The sequence below is a fragment of the Cherax quadricarinatus genome, chromosome 95, assembly GCF_038502225.1.
Source record: "Cherax quadricarinatus isolate ZL_2023a chromosome 95, ASM3850222v1, whole genome shotgun sequence".
Taxonomy (NCBI): domain Eukaryota; kingdom Metazoa; phylum Arthropoda; class Malacostraca; order Decapoda; family Parastacidae; genus Cherax; species Cherax quadricarinatus.
The window spans coordinates 1,906,560-1,930,717 of NC_091386.1; the positions used below are offsets into that span (position 1 = coordinate 1,906,560).

Below are 24,158 nucleotides of genomic sequence, written 5' to 3' on the forward strand. Positions count from 1 at the left end.
ACACACAACACACACACAACACACACACAACATACACACAACACACACACAACATACACACAACACACGCACAACATACACACAACACATACACAACACACACACAACACACACACACAACACACACAACACAACACAACACAACACACACACACTAGTAGATATGATTGAATAACGGGTGACGGAAAATTAGGAAAACGTGTCAATACATTAAGGAGAGTACACACATATACGTGCAGCAATTTACGACAAAATACATAAATAAAAATGCAACAATCACAAACAGGCGATCTTAACAATTCAGAACAAGCCACAAGAATATAGAAATCTTTAGTTCAAGATCTTTCACACTGTGACATGGACCAACACTTTACACATCTGCCTTGCCTCAGAGAGAATTTTCTCCCTGCTATCTACTGCTACTCTTGCAACACTGCATAGCTCCTAATGATGCACAGAGTGCAAAAGATCTTTGGCTAAAGATTCCCATCCCCGTGTGGCTTGTTCTGCATCACAAATAAAAAAATTAACCCTTTGTCTGATGCTCTCCAACCTAAATTAGATTCACTGATGTTTTTACCCAAATATTTTATATCGCATTAAAATCCTGCAAACTAAAATAATTTTATCGTATTGTTAGGACTGTACGTTATTTATAATCAATAAAATCTCTTGTCAATTTCTCTTTAAAGTTACAATAATAATAATAATAATAATAATAATAATAATAATAATAATTCATAAGCACTAAACCCACATGGGTCACTGAGTGCAAGATATGGTGGAGGCTTGATCCTCAGTCTACTGAGTGCGTGACAGATGCACTTCCTATCTGTACTCACCTTGTACAAGTATTTAAACTATCCAAACGTAAATCTACGTTTGTGAGCGTAGCACTCTGACCTTGATTTTCTCCATAAGAATGTAAAAAAACGTAGATCTATGTTTGGAGCGCTACGCGAGCAAACGTAGATCTACGTTTGGACAGTCTGAGGGTTAAGAATGTTGGTGGAGGACTAATATTGTAGCATAAACTGTCCAATTGTTCCTCACTTACTTTTCATCTAATGTTCCAAAGAATTAAGGCCTTGCATACACTATCTTAAATAAATTTTGTGTAACATAAATCTAATGCTCTTCACTACTGAGGAGGGGAAGGGGTTACTAGCACCTTGCTCCTGGCATCTTAGTCACCTTTTACGACATGCAGAAATGCTTTTAAATAATCTTCTATGCAATACTTAGGCAGAAAATAAACTTCCTCTCTTTATTGTACCTTTAAGTATCTATCACAGTGGTAGTGAATACATGAAGCATTGTCCTATACCTAATTTAAAGTCTCATTACATACAGTCTTAAAATCAATGCCGTTATGCTTTCCCTAATACTAGTCTCAAAATAATATATCAAATCTGATGTTCTAAACATCATTAGGAGAGCAGAAAATACTGTACTAACAAATTAAAAAAATACTAAACTATAGAACAGCTTGGGGTTAGAACCTATGGTGAGTGAGCCAGGGGTTCTAACCCCATCTGTTTGTTTGCAATCATGTTGTCACGATTTCGTGAGTCATAACAAAAATTACTGTCATGCAAAGGGTTAATTTTTCTATTTATCAGTAAGGAACTGAACACAATGGAGTGGACTAGGAAGAAGGGAACATCACAAACAATCAAGTACCAGCACAGTGACGAGTTCAGATAAAGCTCGCCCTAACAAATGACTTACCCGACTCCTTCCGCATTCGCATGTGGCTACCATGATGCTGCTGGACCCAACCATGTGCTGGTAACCCTGAGGATGAAACCAATCATCATCATCGATGGACTTTCACTCAAACGCACCCAAATATTTAGGTGCTCTTCCATGCAAGTACGAATAAGAAGCAGCATTTAACATACAGGACACCCTGCATGTACAGCACCTATTTTTGCTGTTTCACATTTTCATTGGCTATCAATTGAGCCATTGTTCCACAGGCTGGTGACACTCGCCGGCGCATAAAACATAATGAACAATGGCTCAATTTGAAGGCAATGAAAATGTGGAATACCAAAAACATGGTATATATGCCGGTCCTCCTGTACCAAGTATAATGTCTTACAAAGCTAAGCTGAGCCTGCAAGACTACTTTACACGGGGGAAGAAACTTTTACAATAAGCTAATAATGTTAGGTAAACGGACGCATGTGCGACTAATGTGACATTTTATTGTGGCAATATTTTGCTCCCAAGGAACTTTGTCAAGCCTAATAGCCTGACAAAGCTCTTAACAGCTTCACAAAACTTTTAACTTGACAAAGCTTCTAACAGCTCGACAAAGCTCCAAACAGCTTAACAAAGCTCCTAACAGCTTAACAAAGCTCCTAACAGCTTGATAAGCTTCTAACAGCTTGACAAAGCTCCTAACAATTTGACAAAGTTCCTGAAGAGCGAAACGTTGCCACAATAAAATGTCACATTAGTTGCACTTATGTCCTTTTACCTAACATACTGTCGGTAATTCTGACTTTATTACCAAACTTGTAATGGAAGCAATTACGTATGCAATAAACAATACTCAAGCCATCAAGCAGGACGCCTGGTCTGGCACCGTGCCATGGAGCAATGATCTATGTAATTAATTACAGATAGCGTGTGTACCATTACTGGGATGCCATATTACCACCCCTCTACTAGTACAGTGGTACCTCGAGTTACGAACTTAATTCATTCCAGAAGGCTGTTCGAGTGCTGATACCAAGCAAACTTGTTCCCATAAGAAATGATGTAAATTAGATTAATCCATTTCGGACCCCCAAAAATACAGTTACAAAAGGACTTACAAAAATACACTTACATAATTGTTCGAGTTGGGAGCTGTTCGAAACTTAAGGTACCACTGTATTACCTCCTGTTGTGTTGAAAAGGTGTAAAATACTGACAAGTTGATGATTAAGACACGTGTACAGCAATTGGGTATCTTGATTTTTTAAATGTTTACCCCTACACAGTAGGTTTCTTCAGTCAAATACAGAGGCAGCAGGTGTGGTAGTGAAAACATGATGATGAAATCAGTCCATCAACTTTGGAGAAATAGTATTTGAGGTGGTCAGTCCCTCAGCCTGGCTGAGGGACTAAACACCTCAGATATCTGAGGCCTCAAATACCTGAGGCCTGGCTGAGGGACTAACCACCTCAGATATTATTTGAGGCTGGCTGAGGGACTAACCACCTCAGATATCTGAGGCCTCAAATACTTGAGGCCTGGCTGAGGGACTAACCACCTCAGATATCTGAGGCCTCAAATACCTGAGGCCTGGCTGAGGGACTAACCACCTCAGATATCTGAGGCCTCAAATACTTGAGGCCTGGCTGAGGGACTAACCACCTCAGATATCTGAGGCCTCAAATACCTGAGGCCTGGCTGAGGGACTAACCACCTCAGATATCTGAGGCCTCAAATACTTGAGGCCTGGCTGAGGGACTAAACACCTCAGATATTATTTCTCCCAGAATGATGGACTGATTATATCATCAGCTTTTCACTACTACACCTGATGCCTCTGTATCTGACTGAAGAAACCTACTGTGTAAGTGAAGCAGTTCAACAATATACACAACTGTTGCACAAGTATCTTATTCATCAACTCCAGTAGCACCTACTTCACTTCTTCCCAAAACTGTTCCTCAATTAATATAGGCACAGGTAACCTCAGTAACAATACATGTACTCAATAATAACCTATGTGGAGACAAACACAGGAGATTGATTGATCTGTATATTTCAACCCTTTCTGAAGAGAACACCAGAAGGGGGTCAAAATATCCACATCAGCTAATCTCCTGAGTCTGTCTCCATGTGGCCTATTATTGAGCACTGACAAGTGTTCGTTACACTTTACTCAACAATACACATATTTATTAACAGTATGACAATTAGGAACAGTATATTTACACTGGTAGTTTGCGATTACTGAATTACCGTCATAAAAGATCCGAAATACAGTCATGTACGCAACTAACATCGTCAATTTTCTAAACCATTCACATCAACATTGTTATTGTTTGATTCCAGGAAGAGAAGCATAGCTCCAATTCCATGGATCAAAACCCCCCTTCTTCACTAGCACCTGACCCCTTGAAGGGTCAGAATAGTACAGTACAGTGGACCCCCGCATAACGATTACCTCCGAATGCGACCAATTATGTAAGTGTATTTATTTAAGTGCAGAAAATAGTAGTCAGTATCTGAACATATTCTAGCTATTACTGTAGTGCTATTATTTACACAGTACCACTAGCAGAAACAAAACAGTTCAATTTTTTGTTTCAAAACACTGCTCTCAGATTTACGAAACTAACAACAACAATGAAATCCATTTCAAAATATTAACCAATTTGTCCAGCTGAGCCAAAAGAAATGCAGAGTTGCTGATGGCACTTGTGCTACCTGTTTGTTCCATCTGTAATACCTAAATTTATGTTTGTATATCTTCAACGTCCTTATATGAGCAAATAATAATTATTGCCATTGTAATTTCAACTTAGGCTTAAGTTTGCCCAAAATACTCTGCACAACCAGAGGCTTTCTGCAAAAACCACTAAAAGTCACCATCTCTGTACAAACACTGCAGGAAAAAATCTTTCTTTGTTATTTTAACCAAGGTTTCTTTCCAAGGACTCATTTTAACCAAGGTTTCTTTCCAAGGACCCATTTTAACCAAGGTTTCTTTCCAAGGACCCATTTTAACCAGGGTTTCTTTCCAAGGACCCATTTTAACCAGGGTTTCTTTCCAAGGACCCATTTTAACCAGGGTTTCTTTCCAAGGACCCATTTTAACCAGGGTTTCTTTCCTAGAACCCATTTTAACCAAGGTTACTTTCCAAGAACCCATTTTAACCAGGGTTTCTTTCCAAGAACCCATTTTAGCCAAGGTTTCTTTCCAAGGACCCATTTTAACCAGGGTTTCTTTCCTAGAACCCATTTTAACCAAGGTTTCTTTCCAAGAACCCATTTTAACCAGGGTTTCTTTACAAGAACCCATTTTAACCAGGGTTTCTTTCCAAGGACCCATTTTAACCAGGGTTTCTTTCCTAGAACCCATTTTAACCAAGGTTTCTTTCCAAGGGCCCATTTTAACCAAGGTTTCTTTCCAAGGACCCATTTTAACCAGGGTTTCTTTCCAAGGACCCATTTTAACCAGGGTTTCTTTCCTAGAACCCATTTTAACCAAGGTTTCTTTCCAAGAACCCATTTTAACCAGGGTTTCTTTCCAAGAACCCATTTTAGCCAAGGTTTCTTTCCAAGGACCCATTTTAACCAGGGTTTCTTTCCTAGAACCCATTTTAACCAAGGTTTCTTTCCAAGGACCCATTTTAACCAAGGTTTCTTTCCAAGGACCCATTTTAACCAGGGTTTCTTTCCAAGGACCCATTTTAACCAGGGTTTCTTTCCTAGAACCCATTTTAACCAAGGTTTCTTTCCAAGAACCCATTTTAACCAAGGTTTCTTTCCAAGAACCCATTTTAACCAGGGTTTCTTTCCAAGAACCCATTTTAACCAAGGTTTCTTTCCAAGAACCCATTTTAACCAAGGTTTCTTTCCAAGGACCCATTTTAACCAGGGTTTCTTTCCAAGAACCCATTTTAACCAAGGTTTCTTTCCAAGAACCCATTTTAACCAAGGTTTCTTTCCAAGAACCCATTTTAACCAAGGTTTCTTTCCAAGAACCCATTTTAACCAAGGTTTCTTTCCAAGGATCCATTTTAACCAAGGTTTCTTTCCAAGAACCCATTTTAACCAAGGTTTCTTTCCAAGGACCCATTTTAACCAAGGTTTCTTTCCAACCAAAGGATCCAAGGTTTCTTTCCAAGAACCCTTTCCAAGAACCCATTTTAACCAAGGTTTCTTTCCAAGGACCCATTTTAACCTTTCCATTTTAACCAAGGTTTCTTTCCAAGGATCCATTTTAACCAAGGTTTCTTTCCAAGGATCCATTTTAACCAAGGTTTCTTTCCAAGGATCCATTTTAACCAAGGTTTCTTTCCAAGGATCCATTTTAACCAAGGTTTCTTTCCAAGGATCCATTTTAACCAAGGTTTCTTTCCAAGGACCCATTTTAACCAAGGTTTCTTTCCAAGGATCCATTTTAACCAAGGTTTCTTTCCAAGGATCCATTTTAACCAAGGTTTCTTTCCAAGGATCCATTTTAACCAAGGTTTCTTTCCAAGGATCCATTTTAACCAAGGTTTCTTTCCAAGGATCCATTTTAACCAAGGTTTCTTTCCAAGGATCCATTTTAACCAAGGTTTCTTTCCAAGGATCCATTTTAACCAAGGTTTCTTTCCAAGGATCCATTTTAACCAAGGTTTCTTTCCAAGGATCCATTTTAACCAAGGTTTCTTTCCAAGGACCCATTTTAACCAAGGTTTCTTTCCAAGGATCCATTTTAACCAAGGTTTCTTTCCAAGGATCCATTTTAACCAAGGTTTCTTTCCAAGGATCCATTTTAACCAAGGTTTCTTTCCAAGGATCCATTTTAACCAGGGTTTCTTTCCAAGGACCCATTTTAACCAAGGTTTCTTTCCAAGGACCCATTTTAACCAAGGTTTCTTTCCAAGAACCCATTTTAACCAAGGTTTCTTTCGAAGATCATCACTGAGGGAACATGGAGACTCCTATTCTGTTTTTTACACATTTAGAAATTCCAAGCACATAAAAGGTTCAAAAGTATGGAACACACTGCCTGAAAATGCCAGAAGTTTCTTCTCTACCAACATGTTCGATAACGCTGTCACAAACACTCATAAAATCTTTAAATGTTTTTATCATGTTATTGACTGTAAATACTTATGAATAATTATTAATATAATTCTCCATAAAATATGTTCTCTTGATCTTATATAAATTGATTTTAATTATCTGGAATTCTTTAAGAGATAATTTTCAAGCTGTAGTGAATATGTGGGTCAGTGGACCACCACCAGCAACAGCCTGGTTGACCAGGCTAGCACTCATCAAGGGTGAAGGTATAAATTCACTGTCAATACCGAGCATATTCTGACAATCTTTTTTTTCTGAGTCTCAACCACTTTATGAATGGACAGAATTAGTCAAGCAGCCACACAATGCCAAGAATTTTATGCTAAGACTAAAATTAAGTACAGCCTCTCCTCACTTAGTGACGTACTCGTTTACCGACGACTCAGACTTACGACAGGCTCTCTGCTGACCAGTATGCATACCTAAATAATGTATATTACAGCCGATTTCCTGTATTCTGTTTATGTATTACAATATACAATACACTACTGTATATAACATACCAGAAATGTTATAAATGGCACAAAGGTGACAATAAAACAATATCAAAGATGGTCGACACAAACCCACTACCATTATAGTATGCTCCTCACTTAGTGACGAATTTGCTTACCGATGTGGTCTTAGGAATGGAACTCCGTTGTTAAGTGAGGAGAGGCTGTATTATGTAACCTGAGAATTAGTTTGTCCAAAATGATGTGTATATTGCACACTCCCAGAGTCTATGATAAAATCTGAACAAAATCGCACGACTGAAAAATAAATCTATGGTTACTCTTCTTAATGAAGCAAATTAAGAATAGGTTATGCTTTGTGTACCATTCTCTTGGATAGTCTGCCACTGGTCCTTTCCAATTACTGGACGAGGAAAGGGATTCCATATGGACCCACCTTCATCGTCAATTTGCGCTGGTCCAACCTGTTCTTCCAGCTGACAGATGAGTACGTTCTTTAAGTTAGGTTCCTGGCTCAAGTACTGTGTCAACCATCAGGTTCAACATCATAGCTTGCCACGAGACAGCTATTATACAGCAAGATATTTTAGCAATGAACTGGAGTTACACTACCATTCACCAGGCACTGTATGACCCTTATGGGTCTAATGCTTGCCCCTTATAAATAATACTATAGAGAGAGTACGTATACACAACCCACACACAGGAGAATTAAACCTATTAACTCGTTTCAGTCCAACTTAGACCATTAAACAGTCAAATGTGTGACTAGTTAATGGTCCAAACTGGACCAAAACATTGTTATAAGTTTCATTTTATGTGTGGGTTATCCAGGTATTGTTCTAGTCATGGAATTGTGCCTTTATATTCTTCACTATAGTGTGAGATATGCAGCCACTAGCACCTTTACTCTGGCAGTAGCCATGGCAACATCATCACTGCATTCCATATCATTTATTCCTCATTTGACTTACACTGACACCCAAACCATACCAGGGGTGGGGTTAGAACCCGCAATCAGAAAGTCTCAAAACTCCAGACCAACATGTTAACCACTGGGCCAGCTAGCTTCAATAAGATTCATCCAACTAGGTATATTTCTACACCATAAGACTCTGATGGCGGGTTCTAACCCCACCCATGGTATGGTTTGTTTGTAATCGTGTCAATACGATTTCGTGAGTCTTGCATTGACGTTTTCATCAGAAGGAATCTGAGACATCACTTGGCTTCAACTTCACATACATTTTTTAATAGTAATTACATACAGGAACAATATTATTTTTTTGTCTGGGCTAAAATTTGAAATAAATCAAGGTAGGATACCAGTTTTGTAATGTATTTTTAATATATATATATATTTTATATTATCACACCGGCCGATTCCCACCAAGGCAGGGTGGCAAGTGTATTTTTAATACACTTGCTATATCTCACTGACCCAAAAGAGGAAATATAAGTCTTAACCTGTAAAGTATATATATAGAGTATATGGAAGAAATCACAATAATCGCATGATTGCAAACATATAGAAATACCACAGTAAAAACAGAAAAAACATCCAAGTGCTTACACATCTATCTGAAGACGTGCATGTAAACACATGAAAAGTGCCCAGGTGTTTTTCCTATTTTCACTGTGGGATTTTTATATAGAGTATCAGCCTTAATGTAAGTGTTATGAGAAGAAATATGGATAGAGTGAGGAAGATGATTTGGGAGGTAGGGAAGATGAGAAGAGAGAAAAGGGAGAGAGGGAAGGAAAATAATAGGGAAGGTAGGGAAGATAAGAAGATAGGGGGAGTGAGGGAAATGAAGAGGAAGATGAAAAAGAAGAAAACAGAGACGGAGGAGAGAATGACTTTGAAGGCAGGCTAGAGACTGGTTGCCAAGTTTTGTATATTTTCAAAATCCTGCATTTGAAAAATGTCAACAGTCTCTCCTGCAACCAATATACTAAGTGACACCTGCAAGAATTGACAAATAAACCAAATATATATATATATATTCGTAAAAATTACAATCAACAGTCTTAACATTTACTTATATCAATTTTATAAGTAGCAGTGGGACAAAGTAGACAAAGAATTAATCCAAGGAATGTGAAGTTAAAAACTAAACTAGAGATTGACAGCAGATAATGATAATTGTAATAATAATAATGGCAGAATTACCGACAATATGTTACGTAAATGGAGACAGATACAACTAATGTGACATTTTATTGTGGCAAAATTTTGCTCTTCAGGATCTTTGTTAAGCTGTTGTGACTTGACAACAACAACAATAATAATAATAATAATAATAATCATAATAATAATAATAATAATAATAATAATAATTAATGCATTATTACTGTGGGAAAGCACCAAACCTGTAGGGGTCTTAAAGTGCCTGGGAAATGAAAGGTAATTTGGTTTGATCCAAGGAAGAGAAAGGCAGCTCTCACGTCTTAACCCAGAGCCCTTCACCAGGAGATGACATACAGAAAACAGAGACTACCATAATGCAATACTACTCTACTACATCATACTCAGCAACCAAACACAAAAGAAAGAGAGAATCTCCGTTCAATTTAAGTTACCCGTAAAGAACAACAAGGTACAATACCTTGAGTGGAATACACAAATAACCCGTTAATCGGAGAAAGAAAGTTACGACAATGTTTCGGTCCAACTTGGACCATTAACTAGTCACAAAGTGACTAGTTAATGGTCTAAGTTGAACCAAAAAGTTGTCATAAGTTTTTTCTCCTACATGCAGGTTATTTGTGTATGCTATCTGTGAGAGTATTATCTATATTTAAGACAAATCTAAGATGTTATTCATGATAGTTCGTATTGATTAAGGGGAAGATTAGAGAGGGCTAAAGCCTCCAAGGAGTAAATATTTTATATATTTTTTTAATTAATAAGTAATTTACACTACTGGATGGTTTAGAGTTGCTGTGGTACAGTAGTAGGAAGGGTAATTAAATAGAGAAGCAAATAGTGGCGAAATTGTCAGCTGGACATGTCGAATTCTGTTCAATTTTAATCAATTTAAACAATTTTTCATTAAACAAAGTTACACAACTCATTCAGTATGTCAAAGTGTAATCAAAGTACAGTTTCCAGTACCTCGCTCCCACATCCTCATTCTTTCTCACCATCCAGCAGCACTTATGCCCTGCCCTGGCTCCCACATCCTCCATCTTTCTCACCATCCAGCAGCAGCAGTCATGCCATGCCCTGGCTGCCACATCCTCCATCTTTCTCACCATCCAGCAGCAGCAGTCATGCCCTGCCCTGGCTGCCACATCCTCATTTTTTCTCACCATCCAGCAGCAGTTATGCCCTACCCTGGCTCCCACATCCTCCATCTTTCTCACCATCCAGCAGCAGCAGTCATGCCATGCCCTGGCTCCCACATCCTCCATCTTTCTCACCATCCAGCAGCAGCAGTCATGCCATGCCCTGGCTGCCACATCCTTCATCTTTCTCACCATCCAGCAGCAGCAGTCATGCCATGCCCTGGCTGCCACATCCTCCATCTTTCTCACCATCCAGCAGCAGCAGTCATGCCCTGCCCTGGCTCCCACATCCTCCATCTTTCTCACCATCCAGCAGCAGTCATGCCCTGCCCTGGCTGCCACATCCTCCATCTTTCTCACCATCCAGCAGCAGTGATGCCCTGCCTTGGCTGCCACATCCTCCATCTATCTCACCATCCAGCAGCAGTTATGCCCTGCCCTGGCTCCCACATCCTCCATCTTTCTCACCATCCAGCAGCAGCAGTCATGCCATGCCCTGGCTGCCACATCCTCCATCTTTCTCACCATCCAGCAGCAGTCATGCCCTGCCCTGGCTCCCACATCCTCCATCTTTCTCACCATCCAGCAGCAGTCATGCCCTGCCTTGGCTGCCACATCCTCCATCTTTCTCACCATCCAGCAGCAGTCATGCCCTGCCCTGGCTCCCACATCCTCCATCTTTCTCACCAACAATTTCACTACAATCTTGAGCATCACCACAAAAATAATATTAAATGAAATTTTTTATTATTATTATCACACTGGCCGATTCCCACCAAGGCAGGGTGGCCTGAAAAAGAAAAACTTTCACCATCATTCACTCCATCACTGTCTTGCCAGAAGGGTGCTTTACACTACAGTTTATAAACTGCAACATTAACACCCCGCCTTCAGAGTGCAGACACTGTACTTCCCATCTCCAGGACTCAAGTCCGGCCTGCCGGTTTCCCTGAACCCCTTCATAAATGTTACTTTGCTCCATTCACTCCTATCAAACACGCTCACGCATGCCTGCTGGAAGTCCAAGCCCCTCACACACAAAACCTCCTTTACCCCCTCCCTCCAACCTTTCCTAGGCCGATCCCTACCCCGCCTTCCTTCCACTACAGACTGATACACTCTTGAAGTCATTCTGTTTCGCTCCATTCTCTCTACATGTCCGAACCACCTCAACAACCCTTCCTCAGCCCTCTGGACAACAGTTTTGGTAATCCCGCACCTCCTCCTAACTTCCAAACTACGAATTCTCTGCATTATATTCACACCACACATTGCCCTCAGACATGACATCTCCACTGCCTCCAGCCTTCTCCTCGCTGCAACATTCATCACCCATGCTTCACACCCATATAAGAGCGTTGGTAAAACTATACTCTCATACATTCCCCTCTTTGCCTCCAAGGACAAAGTTTTTTGTCTCCACAGACTCCTAAGTGCACCACTCACGCTTTTTCCCTCATCAATTCTATGATTCACCTCATCTTTCATAGACCCATCCGCTGACACATCCACTCCCAAATATCTGAATACATTCACCTCCTCCATACTCTCTCCTTCCAATCTGATATCCAATCTTTCATCACCTAATCTTTTTGTTATCCTCATAACCTTACTCTTTCCTGTATTCACTTTCAATTTTCTTCTTTTGCATACCCTACCAAATTCATCCACCAATCTCTGCAACTTCTCTTCAGAATCTCCCAAGAGCACAGTGTCATCAGCAAAGAGCAACTGTGACAACTCCCACTTTATGTGTGATTCTTTATCTTTTAACTCCACGCCTCTTGCCAAGACCCTCGCATTTACTTCTCTTACAACCCCATCTATAAATATATTAAACAACCACGGTGACATCATACATTCTTGTCTAAGGCTTACTTTTACTGGGAAATAATCTCCCTCTTTCCTACATACTCTAACTTGAGCCTCACTATCCTCGTAAAAACTCTTCACTGCTTTCAGTAGTCTACCTCCTATACCATACACCTGAAACATCTGCCACATTGCCCCCCCTATCCACCCTGTCATACGCCTTTTCCAAATCCATAAATGCCACAAAGACCTCTTTAGCCTTATCTAAATACTGTTCACTTATATGTTTCACTGTAAACACCTGGTCCACACACCCCCTACCTTTCCTAAAGCCTCCTTGTTCATCTGCTATCCTATTCTCCGTCTTACTCTTAATTCTTTCAATAATAACTCTACCATACACTTTACCAGGTATACTCAACAGACTTATCCCCCTATAATTTTTGCACTCTCTTTTGTCCCCTTTGTCTTTATACAAAGGAATTATGCATGCTCTCTGCCAATCCCTAGGTACCCTACCCTCTTCCATACATTTATTAAATAATTGCACCAACCACTCCAAAACTATATCCCCACCTGCTTTTAACATTTCTATCTTTATCCCATCAATCCTGGCTGCCTTACCCCCTTTCATTTTACCTACTGCCTCACGAACTTTCCCCACACTCACAACTGGCTCTTCCTCACTCCTACAAGATGTTATTCCTCCTTGCCCTATACACGAAATCACAGCTTCCCTATCTTCATCAACATTTAACAATTCCTCAAAATATTCCCTCCATCTTCCCAATACCTCTAACTCTCCATTTAGTAACTCTCCTCTCCTATTTTTAACTGACAAATCCATTTGTTCTTTAGGCTTCCTTAACTTGTTAATCTCACTCCAAAACTTTTTCTTATTTTCAACAAAATTTGTTGATAACATCTCACCCACTCTCACATTTGCTCTCTTTTTACATTGCTTCACCACTCTCTTAACCTCTCTCTTTTTCTCCATATACTCTTCCCTCCTTGCATCACTTCTACTTTGTAAAAACTTCTCATATGCTAACTTTTTCTTCCTTACTACTCTCTTCACATCATCATTCCACCAATTGCTCCTCTTCCCTCCTGCACCCACTTTCCTGTAACCACAAACTTCTGCTGAACACTCTAACATTACATTTTTAAACCTACCCCATACCTCTTCGACCCCACTGCCTATGCTCTCATTAGCCCATCTATCCTCCAATAGCTGTTCATATCTTACCCTAACTGCCTCCTCTTTTAGTTTATAAACCTTCACCTCTCTCTTCCCTGATGCTTCTATTCTCCTTGTATCCCATCTACCTTTTACTCTCAGTGTAGCTACAACTAGAAAGTGATCTGATATATCTGTGGCCCCTCTATAAACATGTACATCCTGAAGTCTACTCAACAGTCTTTTATCTACCAATACATAATCCAACAAACTACTGTCATTTTGCCCTACATCATATCTTGTATACTTATTTATCCTCTTTTTCTTAAAATATGTATTACCTATAACTAAACCCCTTTCTATACAAAGTTCAATTAAAGGGCTCCCATTATCATTTACACCTGGCACCCCAAACTTACCTACCACACCCTCTCTAAAAGTTTCTCCTACTTTAGCATTCTGGTCCCCTACCACAATTACTCTCTCTCTTGGTTCAAAGGCTCCTATACATTCACTTAACATCTCCCAAAATCTCTCTCTCTCTCCTCTACATTCCTCTCTTCTCCAGGTGCATACACGCTTATTATGACCCACTTCTCGCATCCAACCTTTACTTTAATCCACATAATTCTTGAATTTACACATTCATATTCTCTTTTCTCTTTCCATAACTGATCCTTCAACATTACTGCTACCCCTTCCTTTGCTCTAACTCTCTCAGATGCTCCAGTTTTAATTCCATTTATTTCCCCCCACCGAAACTCCCCTACCCCCTTCAGCTTTGTTTCGCTTAGGGCCAGGACATCCAACTTCTTTTCATTCGTAACATCAGCAATCATCTGTTTCTTGTCATCCGCACTACATCCACGCACATTCAAGCATCCCAGTTTTATAAAGTTTTTCTTCTTCTCTTTTTTAGTAAATGTCTACAGGAGAAGGGGTTACTAGCCCATTGCTCCCGGCATTTTAGTCGCCTCATACGACACGCATGGCTTACGAAGGAAAGATTCTTTTCCACTTCCCCATGGACAATAGAAGAAATAAAGAAGAACAAGAGCTATTTAGAAAAAGGGAGAAAAACCTAGATGTATGTATATATATATGCATGTGCGTGTCTGTGAAGTGTGACCAAAGTGTAAGTAGGAGTAGCAAGACATCCCTGTTATCTAGCGTGTTTATGAGACAGAAAAAGACACCAGCAATCCTACCATCATGCAAAACAGTTACAGGTTTCTGTTTCACAGTCATCTGGAAGGACGGTAGTACTTCCCTGGGTGGTTGCTGTCTACCAACCTACTAAATATAAATTAATTTTCAAGCCTTGGTTTTATCATTCAAATCTGTATAAAACTTAAACAAATTGCTCATACACCCAGGTGGCCATTCTCATTTTTCTGAAATTTCTACATTATTAGTATTATTATTATAAGCATAGGGAGGCAACAGAGTAATGAGAGATTATCAGGCTTAATATAAGGAAGAAGGTAGCTTTAGTTCCTTGGATCAAGAGACCATAATAATGAAGACAACCATTAAGAGTTTCTACGTTTCCAACCAGAGCACAACAATATATAAGTTAGCTACCACAAGTCTTGACAGGGTAGTGAGTTTACACACCAAAATAATAACATCAACTTTAATTTATTTCAGAATTTCTCACAACTCTAACTTAATACCACACCTTTCATAACAAAGATAAGTATTCCACCAGAACGTAGACAATATCCATCTTAACAATAAGATTCGTATCTAACACGGTCGAGCACCAAATGTTCGGAATCCGATACTGTATTTCAGTACTAGAACATTGATATGATCTCTGAACTTATTCTTGGAACTTATTCCTTGAAATTCTCTCTTAGAGAGCTAAGTTTACTATGCCTCTGACCTCGACCAACCGAACCTTCGGTACTCGACTATACACTCTCCTTTTCAACACAGACAATGAAGAACTTAGTTTTACATACATGTCAGTTAAATTACGTACATACAAGACAATAAAATACATCTGATATATAAATACAGGAAGTCCAACAACTTGCATTCTAGCAGCATTTCTGATTTTCTTACACGTTTACATAGAAAATAACAATACAAAGGATGGTTACATTTCACACATGTCCAGACTGAGGCTCAGCAGTCAAAGGAAAGAAACAGGTGTAAACGAAGCATTTATTGTATTAAAATTTCTTTGTATAGAGATTTATCAAATTACGTTAATGAAAATAATACACCTGCAATACTTGGGTATCTTTACTACCCAATGTTCTGCTTGGACGAAAGGCTCTTTCATTCAAACACAAGTATAACACTAGTAGTTCTAAGGTGGACAGTCGTTCAAAGCTGAGGGACTGACCACGTTATACCAAGGCCTGGTTGATCATGCCCTGATCCATCAGGAGACCTGGTCATGGACTGGGCCATGAGGGGCACTGGCCCCCAGAGCACCCTTCAGGTAAGTACGTATACCTCAAAACTACTACTATCTCCAGTGTTATGATCATCCACATTCAACTGAAGAAGCTCGATGTGCAGGCAAAACGTACCAAACATTGCACATGTTCTATATTCATCAACTTGTCATTATTGCAAACCATCAATAATATACAGGCAGGCCCCACTTTACAGTGTTTCGTTAATACAGCAGTTGTCAATTATACCCATTCTTCATTTATTCAGATTTCCTACATTAAATATATTCAACACTTGCTATAAGCTAAGGACAAAAGTATTTTAAGGTAAGTAATGTGTGTACTGTATATGAATTTTTTTTATAGGCCTAGTTCTATTGCTCACTTAATATATGATAGTGTAAACATGTTATTAGGCTTTTATATGCATTTACATGTGAAAAAGGGCAATTTTCACTTTACAGCAGTAGCCCGGAACCTAACCTGCTGTATAAGTGAGGCCCCACAGTAGCCAGAAACCTAACCTGCTGTATAAGTAGGTTCCTACAGTAGCACAGAATCTAATCTGCTGTATATGTGGGACCCTACAGTAGCCCAGAACCTAACCTGCTGTATAAGCGGGGCCCGACATTAGCCGGGAACTTAACCTGCTGTATAAGCAGGGTCCTACATATCCAGCTAAACATATCGATAAATGGTTCACCCATTACAAGACACACTGAAAGCAAATTTATAAGTCTCCACCTCGACTGTAATCTTAAATTTCAGACTCACATCCAGCATATAACTAAGAAAGTTCCCAAAACAGTAGGTATCCTTTCCAAGATACGATACTATGTACCCCAAAGAGCGCTCCTTAATATATATCACTCTCTAATATACCCTTACCTCACCTATGGTATTTGTGCTTAGGAATCTACTATGTCCAATTACCTTAAACCTTTAATAACCTAACAAAAAGTGGTGGTGAGGATGATCACAAACAACTGTGCCAGACAATACACCCCACCACTCTTCAAAAGCTTGAACTTACTTAATATAATTTTTTTTTTATTTATTATTAACACACTGGCCGATTCCCACCAAGGCAGGGTGGCCCGAAAAAGAAAAACTTTCACCATCATTCACTCCATCACTGTCTTGCCAGAAGGGTGCTATACACTACAGGTTTTAAACTGCAACATTAACACCCCTCCTTCAGAGTGCAGGCACTGTACTTCCCATCTCCAGGACTCAAGTCCAGCCTGCCGGTTTCCCTGAACCCCTTCATAAATGTTACTTTGCTCACACTCCAACAGCACATCAAGTATTAAAAACCATTTGTCTCCATTCACTCCTATCAAACACGCTCACGCATGCCTGCTGGAAGTCCAAGCCCCTCGCACACAAAACCTCCTTCACCCCCTCCCTCCAACCTTTCCTAGGCCGACCCCTACCCCACCTATATATACAGAACATTAAACTCCAATATCAACCCTCCACTCAAACTTCTCCTAGACAGCTTCAACAGAACACACAGGCATAACACGAGACACAAAACACTTTTTGACATCCCTCGTGTCTGTCTCACAATATGCAAAAATTCAATGCACATAAAGGGCCCAAAGAACTGGAGCTTTTTCCCCCACAACAGCAAAAATATCCCCTACCACAAATCAATTTAGGACTATACTCAAAAATCACCTCATCTCTCAAAAACAACCATGCCCACACTATGCTAAACTCTAACCAAATTTAAAGCAACTCTCCCAAATATTTTATTATCCCTTAACTATTAAGCCATTATTACAAACTTAAAAATGTATATTTGTATCATAAATTGTACTACCTCATATTTATAATAGAGTAAAATATTGAATATTTCTAATCTAGCACTCTTCACCTGTCTAGACTTAAGTAGTCTTTAAGTAGATAAATTAGACACATGTGCAACTCTTGGGTATCTTTATTGAGGAAACGTTTCGCCACACAGTGGCTTCATCAGTCCATACAAAGGAGAATCTTGAAGAACAGGAGGAGAATGAGGTAATCAGTCCCTCAACCTTGAGTCGATGTGGTCAGTCCATCAATCTATTCAAGATTGATGGACTGATGAAGCCACTGTGTGGCAAAACGTTTCCTCAATAAAGATACCCAAGAGTTGCACATGTGTCTAATTTATCAACTTGTCGGTTCTCTGAACCATTCATCTACAAAGTCTTTAAGTAGTAGGTTAATCTGCCCAAAATGCCTCAGCATGATGGTGGCTTTCTTGATGCCAATCAAATTATGAAATGTAAACACACATTATAACCTTAACAAAGAAATTAATTGTTTAATTTGATTTGATTTGATACAGTAGCCTGGAACCTAACCAGCTGTATAAGCTGGGCCCTACAGTAGCCTGGAACCTAACGTGCTGTATAAGCTGGGCCCTACAGTAGCCTGGAACCTAACCTGCTGTATAAGCAGGGCCCTACAGTAGTCCAGAACCTAACCTGCTGTATAAGCAGGGCCCTACAGTAGCCCAGAACCTAACCGGCTGAATAAACAGGGCCCTACAGTAGCCCAGAACCTAACCTGCTGAATAGGCAGGGCCCTACAATAGCCCAGAACCTAACCTGCTGAATAGGCAGGGCCCTACAGTAGCCCAGAACCTAACCTGCTGAATAAGCAAGGCCCTACAGTAGCCCAGAACCTAACCTGCTGAATAAGCAGGGCCCTACAGTAGCCTGGAACCTAATCTGCTGAATAAGCAGGGCCCTACAGTAGCCAAGAACCTAACCTGCTGAATAAGCAGGGCCCTACAGTAGCCAAGAACCTAATCTGCTGAATAAGCAGGGCCCTACAGTAGCCCAGAACCTAATCTGCTGAATAAGCAGGGCCCTACAGTAGTCCAGAACCTAACCTGCTGAATAAGCAGGGCCCTACAGTAGCCAAGAACCTAACCTGCTGAATAAGCAGGGCCCTACAGTAGCCAAGAACCTAACCTGCTGAATAAACAGGGCCCTACAGTAGCCCAGAACCTAACCTGCTGAATAAGCAGGGCCCTACAGTAGCCCAGAACCTAACCTGCTGAATAAGCAGGGCCCTACAGTAGCCAAGAACCTAACCTGCTGAATAAGCAGGGCCCTACAGTAGCCCAGAACCTAACCTGCTGAATAAGCAGGGCCCTACAGTAGCCTGGAACCTAACCTGCTGTTATAAGCAGGGCCCTACAGTAGCCTGGACCCTAACCTGCTGAATAAGCAGGGCCCTACAGTAGCCTGGACCCTAACCTGCTGAATAAGCAGGGCCCTACAGTAGCCCAGAACCTAACCTGCTGAATAAACAGGGCCCTACAGTAGCCCAGAACCTAACCTGTGAATAAGCAGGGCCCTCCAGTAGCCCAGAACCTAACCTGCTGAATAAGCAGGGCCCTACAGTAGTCAAGAACCTAAGCTGCTGAATAAGCAGGGCCCTACAGTAGCCCAGAACCTAACCTGCTGAATAAGCAGGGCCCTACAGTAGCCCAGAACCTAGCCTGCTGAATAAACAGGGCCCTACAGTAGCCCAGAACCTAACCTGTGAATAAGCAGGGCCCTCCAGTAGCCCAGAACCTAACCTGCTGAATAAGCAGGGCCCTACAGTAGTCAAGAACCTAAGCTGCTGAATAAGCAGGGCCCTACAGTAGCCCAGAACCTAACCTGCTGAATAAGCAGGGCCCTACAGTAGCCAAGAACCTAACCTGCTGAATAAGCAGGGCCCTACAGTAGCCTGGAACCTAACCTGCTGTTATAAGCAGGGCCCTACAGTAGCCTGGACCCTAACCTGCTGAATAAGCAGGGCCCTACAGTAGCCTGGACCCTAACCTGCTGAATAAGCAGGGCCCTACAGTAGCCCAGAACCTAACCTGCTGAATAAGCCGGGCCCTACAGTAGGCCCTACAGTAGCCCAGAACCTAAATAAGCAGGGCCCTAACCTGCTGAATAAACAGGGCCCTACAGTAGCCCAGAACCTAACCTGTGAATAAGCAGGGCCCTCCAGTAGCCCAGAACCTAACCTGCTGAATAAGCAGGGCCCTACAGTAGTCAAGAACCTAAGCTGCTGAATAAGCAGGGCCCTACAGTAGCCCAGAACCTAACCTGCTGAATAAGCAGGGCCCTACAGTAGCCAAGAACCTAACCTGCTGAATAAGCAGGGCCCTACAGTAGCCTGGAACCTAACCTGCTGTTATAAGCAGGGCCCTACAGTAGCCTGGACCCTAACCTGCTGAATAAGCAGGGCCCTACAGTAGCCTGGACCCTAACCTGCTGAATAAGCAGGGCCCTACAGTAGCCCAGAACCTAACCTGCTGAATAAGCAGGGCCCTACAGTAGCCCAGAACCTAACCTGCTGAATAAACAGGGCCCTACAGTAGCCCAGAACCTAACCTGTGAATAAGCAGGGCCCTCCAGTAGCCCAGAACCTAACCTGCTGAATAAGCAGGGCCCTACAGTAGTCAAGAACCTAAGCTGCTGAATAAGCAGGGCCCTACAGTAGTCCAGAACCTAACCTGCTGAATAAGCAGGGCCCTACAGTAGCCAAGAACCTAACCTGCTGAATAAGCAGGGCCCTACAGTAGCCAAGAACCTAACCTGCTGAATAAACAGGGCCCTACAGTAGCCCAGAACCTAACCTGCTGAATAAGCAGGGCCCTACAGTAGCCCAGAACCTAACCTGCTGAATAAGCAGGGCCCTACAGTAGCCAAGAACCTAACCCGCTGAATAAGCAGGGCCCTACAGTAGCCCAGAACCTAACCTGCTGAATAAGCAGGGCCCTACAGTAGCCCAGAACCTAACCTGCTGAATAAGCAGGGCCCTACAGTAGCCAAGAACCTAACCTGCTGAATAAGCAGGGCCCTACAGTAGCCCAGAACCTAACCTGCTGAATAAGCAGGGCCCTACAGTAGCCTGGAACCTAACCTGCTGTTATAAGCAGGGCCCTACAGTAGCCTGGACCCTAACCTGCTGAATAAGCAGGGCCCTACAGTAGCCTGGACCCTAACCTGCTGAATAAGCAGGGCCCTACAGTAGCCCAGAACCTAACCTGCTGAATAAACAGGGCCCTACAGTAGCCCAGAACCTAACCTGTGAATAAGCAGGGCCCTCCAGTAGCCCAGAACCTAACCTGCTGAATAAGCAGGGCCCTACAGTAGTCAAGAACCTAAGCTGCTGAATAAGCAGGGCCCTACAGTAGCCCAGAACCTAACCTGCTGAATAAGCAGGGCCCTACAGTAGCCTGGAACCTAACCTGCTGAATAAGCAGGGCCCTACAGTAGCCTGGAGCCTAACCTGCTGTTATAAGAAGGGCCCTACAGTAGCCTGGACCCTAACCTGCTGAATGAGCAGGGCCATACAGTAGCCTGGACCCTAACCTGCTGAATAAGCAGGGCCCTACAGTAGCCCAGAACCTAACCTGCTGAATAAACAGGGCCCTACAGTAGCCCAGAACCTAGCCTGCTGAATAAACAGGGCCCTACAGTAGCCCAGAACCTAACCTGTGAATAAGCAGGGCCCTCCAGTAGCCCAGAACCTAACCTGCTGAATAAGCAGGGCCCTACAGTAGTCAAGAACCTAAGCTGCTGAATAAGCAGGGCCCTACAGTAGCCCAGAACCTAACCTGCTGAATAAGCAGGGCCCTACAGTAGCCTGGAACCTAACCTGCTGTTATAAGCAGGGCCCTACAGTAGCCTGGACCCTAACCTGCTGAATAAGCAGGGCCCTACAGTAGCCTGGACCCTAACCTGCTGAATAAGCAGGGCCCTACAGTAGCCCAGAACCTAACCTGCTGAATAAGCAGGGCCCTACAGTAGTCAAGAACCTAACCTGCTGAATAAGCAGGGCCCTACAGTAGCCCAGAACCTAACCTGTGAATAAGCAGGGCCCTCCAGTAGCCCAGAACCTAACCTGCTGAATAAGCAGGGCCCTACAGTAGTCAAGAACCTAAGCTGCTGAATAAGCAGGGCCCTACAGTAGCCCAGAACCTAAGCTGCTGAATAAGCAGGGCCCTACAGTAGCCCAGAACCTAAGCTGCTGAATAAGCAGGGCCCTACAGTAGCCCAGAAACTAACCTGCTGCAAAGCAAGGCCTTCCTGTATTTATCAAGTCACAGAGGAAACTAATATCATAATTAAAGCTTGTCCTGACCCATCATCTCTTCACTAAACTGTTGGTAGGACATCTTTCTACCCGACTAAGCTGTTGTGATATGTTAATTGCTTCCGAAGTATGTACCAAATTTTTAAGTGTAGATGTGTATACACTGTAGTCAGGGCTGGATTAAGGCCTGTCAGCTGCAGTCCAGAGGCCCTCAAGGAAGGTTCCTTGATGTTGGTGAGGGGCTCTTGATTTAGGGAACTGGATCTGTGCTCCAGTACCCCGAATTAAGCCTGAATGCCTTCCATATTCCCCCCCCCCAGGTGCTGTATAATCCTCCGGGTTTAGCACTTCCCCCTTGATTATAATAATAATAATACAGTCCAGAGGCGTCCACTAGCCGGAGAGCTTTCATAGATGAAGTGAACATTGTTCATAGTTACTGCTGTAAGTTTAACATTATAGTGTTATTACATCATATATACAATGAACTTTTGACTCTTGTGATTAATTTATTTTTCATTTTGAAAACATTGCTTGAGCCTCACAGTACCTGTAGCCCAGGGACCTCACAGTACCTGTAGCCCAGGGACCTCACAGTACCTGTAGCCCAGGGGCCTCACAGTACCTGTAGCCCAGGGGTCTCACAGTACTTGTAGCCCAGGGACCTCACAGTACCTGTAGCCCAGGGGTCTCACAGTACTTGTAGCCCAGGGACCTCACAGTACCTGTAGCCCAGGGGTCTCACAGTACTTGTAGCCCAGGGACCTCACAGTACCTGTAGCCCAGGGGTCTCACAGTACTTGTAGCCCAGGGACCTCACAGTACCTGTAGCCCAGGGGTCTCACAGTACTTGTAGCACAGGGACCTCACAGTACCTGTAGCCCAGGGGACTCACAGTACCTGTAGCCCAGGGACCTCACAGTACCTGTAGCCCAGGGGTCTCACAGTACTTGTAGCCCAGGGACCTCACAGTACCTGTAGCCCAGGGGCCTCACAGTACCTGTAGCCCAGGGACCTCACAGTACCTGTAGCCCAGGGGTCTCACAGTACCTGTAGCCCAGGGGCCTCACAGTACCTGTAGCCCAGGGGCCTCACAGTACCTGTAGCCCAGGGGCCTCACAGTACTTGTAGCCCAGGGGTCTCTCAGTACCTGTAGCCCAGGGACCTCACAGTACTTGTAGCCCAGGGGCCTCACAGTACCTGTAGCCCAGGGACCTCACAGTACTTGTAGCCCAGGGGTCTCTCAGTACCTGTAGCCCAGGGACCTCACAGTACTTGTAGCCCAGGGACCTCACAGTACTTGTAGCCCAGGGGCCTCACAGTACCTGTAGCCCAGGGGCCTCACAGTACCTGTAGCCCAGGGACCTCACAGTACTTGTAGCCCAGGGGTCTCTCAGTACCTGTAGCCCAGGGGTCTCACAGTACTTGTAGCCCAGGGGCCTCACAGTACTTGTAGCCCAGGGGTCTCTCAGTACCTGTAGCCCAGGGGTCTCACAGTACTTGTAGCCCAGGGACCTCACAGTACCTGTAGCCCAGGGACCTCACAGTACTTGTAGCCCAGGGGTCTCTCAGTACCTGTAGCCCAGGGGTCTCACAGTACTTGTAGCCCAGGGGTCTCTCAGTACCTGTAGCCCAGGGGTCTCACAGTACTTGTAGCCCAGGGGCCTCACAGTACTTGTAGCCCAGGGGTCTCTCAGTACCTGTAGCCCAGGGGTCTCACAGTACTTGTAGCCCAGGGGTCTCTCAGTACCTGTAGCCCAGGGGTCTCACAGTACTTGTAGCCCAGGGGCCTCACAGTACTTGTAGCCCAGGGGTCTCTCAGTACCTGTAGCCCAGGGGTCTCACAGTACTTGTAGCCCAGGGGCCTCACAGTACCTGTAGCCCAGGGACCTCACAGTACTTGTAGCCCAGGGGTCTCTCAGTACCTGTAGCCCAGGGGTCTCACAGTACTTGTAGCCCAGGGGTCTCTCAGTACCTGTAGCCCAGGGGTCTCACAGTACTTGTAGCCCAGGGGTCTCTCAGTACCTGTAGCCCAGGGGTCTCACAGTACTTGTAGCCCAGGGGCCTCACAGTACCTGTAGCCCAGGGACCTCACAGTACTT

The 24,158-nt window shown here is 42.8% G+C and overlaps 1 protein-coding gene across 12 annotated transcripts in view; it reads right to left on the reverse strand.

Moving 5' to 3' along the window:
* LOC128703925 (tyrosine-protein kinase Src64B) overlaps positions 1-24,158 on the reverse strand; it is a 134,361-nt gene that overhangs the window by 68,256 nt on the left and 41,947 nt on the right. For 10 of the 12 annotated variants that reach the window (XR_011394681.1, XR_008409389.2, XR_008409388.2 and 7 more), the window contains one exon: positions 1,732-1,797. The exons of the other annotated variants lie outside the window; for them this stretch is intronic. Coding sequence is in view for 7 of the 10 variants with exons in the window: in XM_053798809.2 (XP_053654784.1) it covers positions 1,732-1,797 (66 nt within the window). In the remaining 3 variants the exon portion in view is untranslated. The remainder of the gene's footprint in view (positions 1-1,731; positions 1,798-24,158) is intronic. 12 annotated transcript variants of the gene reach the window in all.